Below are 3,508 nucleotides of genomic sequence, written 5' to 3'. Positions count from 1 at the left end.
TACTTATTGGAGCATCTGCGCATTGTTCAAGAAAACTTACACTTAACCTCATTAAATAAAATTATAAAACGCACCAAAAGAGAAACTAAACAATCATTTCGGTGTATACCACAGTTACTAAGTATCGTCGCCATAATTACTACGATCGCACTGTACTACGCATTACGAAAGTCCCAATGTCCCAAATTCAAAACTATAAAACAGGAAATGATTTTGTATGATAATGTTTATTTCAGATACGAACTCTACACTCTACACAACTCTACTCACGCACGTATCATTACACAGGAGATTTGACGTATTTCTCTTTTATGAACATCTTTTTTTCTAATTAATTTACGTGTAAAGATTATTTTATCCACGTAGTTTGAAACATTTTACTTATTATAGCATAAACTATTAATATATTTCTACTTTATTACTGATTTATCATTATCTTACTGAAATAAGTTTCTTGCATGTGCACGTGTTGACTTATTACGATTCGCATCGAGTGTGCATTATGTGTATAGTTACAAACTATACATACCTATACATATAGTAGTTTATATTCCGTACGTAGCATACCGGTTAAGGTTACTAAGAATCACATCTTTTGTAAATAAATATCTATAGTAAGAATCAATTAATTGAATGTGTTGCTTGTATATTAGTAAATTTTCAGTGTTCACCATTATTTCGTAAACAGAAGGAAGATGTTTAAAAAGTACGTTCATTATTCTGCTAGTCGTCAGATCATAACCTTCGCTTTGTGACACTATTAAAGTTTTACTTTTAATATTTGATAGATTTGACGAAAAGGATAGTATTTCTGGTATACAACAGCTAAAGTCATCGGTTCAGAAAGGGATTCGTTCGAAGCTGTTAGAACTTTATCCATATTTGGAGAGTCATGTGGATAGTATAATTCCAAAGAAGGATGCTTTCCGAATTGTGAAATGGTAAATTCATTGGAAATGTACTTGTTTTGTATTCGGTACTAAAGCTATTTTGTGTTCCACTTATTTTGTGATCAGTCATGATCACATAGAGATTATAGTAAATGCAGCTGGTGATCTGCTATTTTTCCGTCAACGTGAGGGACCTTGGATGCCTACATTAAGATTATTACATAAATGTGAGTGACATGTTTTGCAAACATAAGTTTAATTATACAAATAAATGATTGTGTACTTTGTAATATAGTTTATTCCAATATGCTTGTAAACTTCAGATCCATTTTTTTTACCGAAACAACAAGTTGATAAAGGCGCTATCCGATTCGTTCTTAGTGGAGCTAACATTATGTGTCCTGGTCTAACGTCGAAAGGTGCAAAGATGACACCTGTAGAAAAGGGAACAGTTGTTGTATCCTTTGTTAAAATAAAAAAACTGTGTTTGTTGTTTATCAATTGAAGAAATTAAAAGCTGTTAAATTCCTAACTTAAAACTATAGGCTGTCATGGCTGAAGGCAAGCAACATGCTTTAGCTGTGGGTACTACTACACTGTCGACAGAAGATATGTAAGTAGAAGTGTATGATGTTTAATATGAAAAGTGATTTGATGAAACTTGTGCACTATAACAATGTAATTTACAGAATTAAAGTGAACAAAGGAATAGGCATAGAGAATTGTCATTACTTAAATGATGGACTTTGGCAAATGAAATCTGTGAAATAAAAGACTGATGTACAATGCATTGTCTAACATGTAATATACAGATATTCCTAACTGTTGTATAAATGCATTTTTTGACATTTTTAAAGATGTGTTGTGTTGTGAAACGTTAGTTCGAACATACCTACGAATCACGATATTGCTCTCGAAATAAAAGCCAGATTGATAATGGATTTTTATTATACAAACAGAGTGAATGTGACAATTTTATTATAACCTTAAATGCATCAATATTATTCGGATGTAATTTTATGAATTACATAAAAATCAAATGAAATTTATATAAATAGATGTATGGAGTCATAAAAAATAATTAACCAGACCCTGATTTGATATCTACTTGACCCTCTTGATTCTCCGAAGCGACTGAACGTTCATTTTCACAATGACCCGATGCTGGAGAATAAGATGAATTGCTAGCATCAGAGGCTGGTGCAGAAGCAGTGTTCGAACCGGGTACACTGTTATTAGTAGTATTATTTTCTCCAACAGAATGAGGTGATTGTGGATGATAATGAGGACTGTGCGGGCTGTGAGGGCCATGGGCGTGAGGACGACCCATAGTATGCGGTGTATATTGCGAGTATGGTTGATGATAATACGGATGTGCATATTGCGGATATGGTTGATGATATGGCTGCTGTTGAGAATAAGCATAAGATGGATGTGGAGGTCTTGGAGCTAATGGGACATTTTGGGCCTGCTGAGTAGGTCCTGGTTGATACTGTTGACTGTAGCCTTGATTCGGTGGAATCATTTGAGGAGTATGTGGATTAGAAACTGGTCCTTGAGGTGGTAGCACCTGTGTTCCTTGAGTTCCTTGCGTCCCTTGATGAGGTGGTATCGAATGATTAGTCAACATCCCTTGTTGATGAGGATTGTGTTGTATAGGAGCCGGTGAAGATACGGGCGGCATAGTTGGCGCATTCGGAGCTGTGTTTGCATTTGCAGGTGCGCTTGTATTGATCCCTGGTCCAGGAACGGTTGTCGTTGTTGTCGCAGTACACTGCTGTTGTTGGGGCTGCGGTTGTTGTGCGGGTGGTTGCGGTTGTTGCGAATGCTGCTGCTGATGTGCGGCCTGTAGGTGCTGTTGAGACGGTGGCTGTTGATGTTGCTGAGACGGTGGCTGTTGATGTTGCTGAGACGGTGGCTGTTGATGTTGCTGAGACGGTGGTTGTTGATGTTGTTGAGGTGGTGGCTGTTGGTGTTGCTGAGACGGTGGCTGTTGATGCTGCTGCGCTGATGGCTGTTGATGTTGTTGAGCTGACGCCGCCGATTGTTGTTGTTGCGGCTGTGGTTGTAAGGACGGTGGTTGTTGCGGCTGCGATGCTGATGGTGGCGGCGGCAACGTTTGTTGCTGCTGCTGTTGCTGCTGTTGTACTGGACTAACGTTCCCACAGTACATGCCAGAATTGGATGTATGCTGATTCGAATTTCCCTGAGTCGGCGGCGGCTCGGGTTTACTTTCAGTATACGGGGGCGAAGGTATTTCCTTCTTAATTTCATTAATGGGCTTCTCAGATCCGTTTGTCTTTTTATCCGTTGCATCATTATCAGGAACCTACAATGAAATAAAGTAAGCGATTGCTGTGAATGAAATTGCTTAGTGATACTTACATCGGATTGAACTTCATCGTTAACTGAAGCAGGAGTTGGAGTAGGAGTAGAATTCGGCGTTGATTCGCTCGACGCAGGTCCATCCGATCGATTCTCTTCGGTGCCCTTTAATCGATCTCGTCTAAGAGCTTCATATTGTCGCTCCACCATCTTATTGAAGGTTTCTTCGTCCACCGCTGGCTTACAGTGCTAAAAAAAAATTTCGTTCTTTTGCATTTCATTATATGTTAATC

General features: G+C 38.4%; 4 protein-coding genes across 7 annotated transcripts in view; 1 reads left to right on the top strand and 3 right to left on the bottom strand.

The window, feature by feature from the left end:
* The window catches only part of LOC108631617 (uncharacterized), a 1,653-nt gene extending 1,260 nt beyond the window's left edge, over positions 1-393 (bottom strand). Inside the window, exons 1-2 of one of the 3 annotated variants that reach the window (XM_018035682.2) lie at positions 271-393; positions 75-193 (exon numbers count right to left, since the gene is read on the bottom strand). In XM_018035682.2, the coding sequence (XP_017891171.1) occupies positions 75-134 (60 nt within the window). In that variant the 5' untranslated portion in view covers positions 135-193; positions 271-393. The other 2 variants (XM_018035690.2, XM_018035672.2) reach the window with 2 other exon arrangements.
* Positions 394-467: 74 nt separating this feature from the next.
* MCTS1 (malignant T-cell-amplified sequence 1 homolog) lies at positions 468-1,678 on the top strand. Its single transcript, XM_018035658.2, has 6 exons — positions 468-706; positions 789-941; positions 1,017-1,117; positions 1,214-1,347; positions 1,436-1,503; positions 1,580-1,678. The coding sequence occupies exons 1-6, from the start codon at positions 696-698 to the stop codon at positions 1,659-1,661; spliced, it is 549 nt and encodes a 182-aa protein (XP_017891147.1). The 5' UTR covers positions 468-695; the 3' UTR covers positions 1,662-1,678.
* A 142-nt stretch (positions 1,679-1,820) lies between these two features.
* LOC108631361 (glutenin, low molecular weight subunit-like) lies at positions 1,821-3,461 on the bottom strand (the record flags this gene model as incomplete). Its single annotated transcript, XM_018035213.2, has 2 exons — positions 1,821-3,219; positions 3,276-3,461. Coding segments are annotated over 2 exons (1,434 nt in total), but the record flags the coding sequence as incomplete, so codon positions are not given.
* LOC108631575 (Brahma associated protein 111kD) overlaps positions 1,821-3,508 on the bottom strand; it is a 5,640-nt gene continuing 3,952 nt past the window's right edge. For both annotated transcript variants that reach the window (XM_018035582.2, XM_018035602.2), the window contains exon 12: positions 1,821-1,950. The gene's annotated coding sequence lies outside the window, so the exon portion shown is untranslated. The remainder of the gene's footprint in view (positions 1,951-3,508) is intronic.

The sequence above is a fragment of the Ceratina calcarata genome, unplaced genomic scaffold (assembly GCF_001652005.2).
Source record: "Ceratina calcarata isolate Rehan_Ccalc_2016 unplaced genomic scaffold, ASM165200v1 scaffold147.2, whole genome shotgun sequence".
Classification (NCBI taxonomy): domain Eukaryota; kingdom Metazoa; phylum Arthropoda; class Insecta; order Hymenoptera; family Apidae; genus Ceratina; species Ceratina calcarata.
Note: the sequence above shows the minus strand (reverse complement) of the source record. Positions and strands in the feature narration are given on the sequence as shown.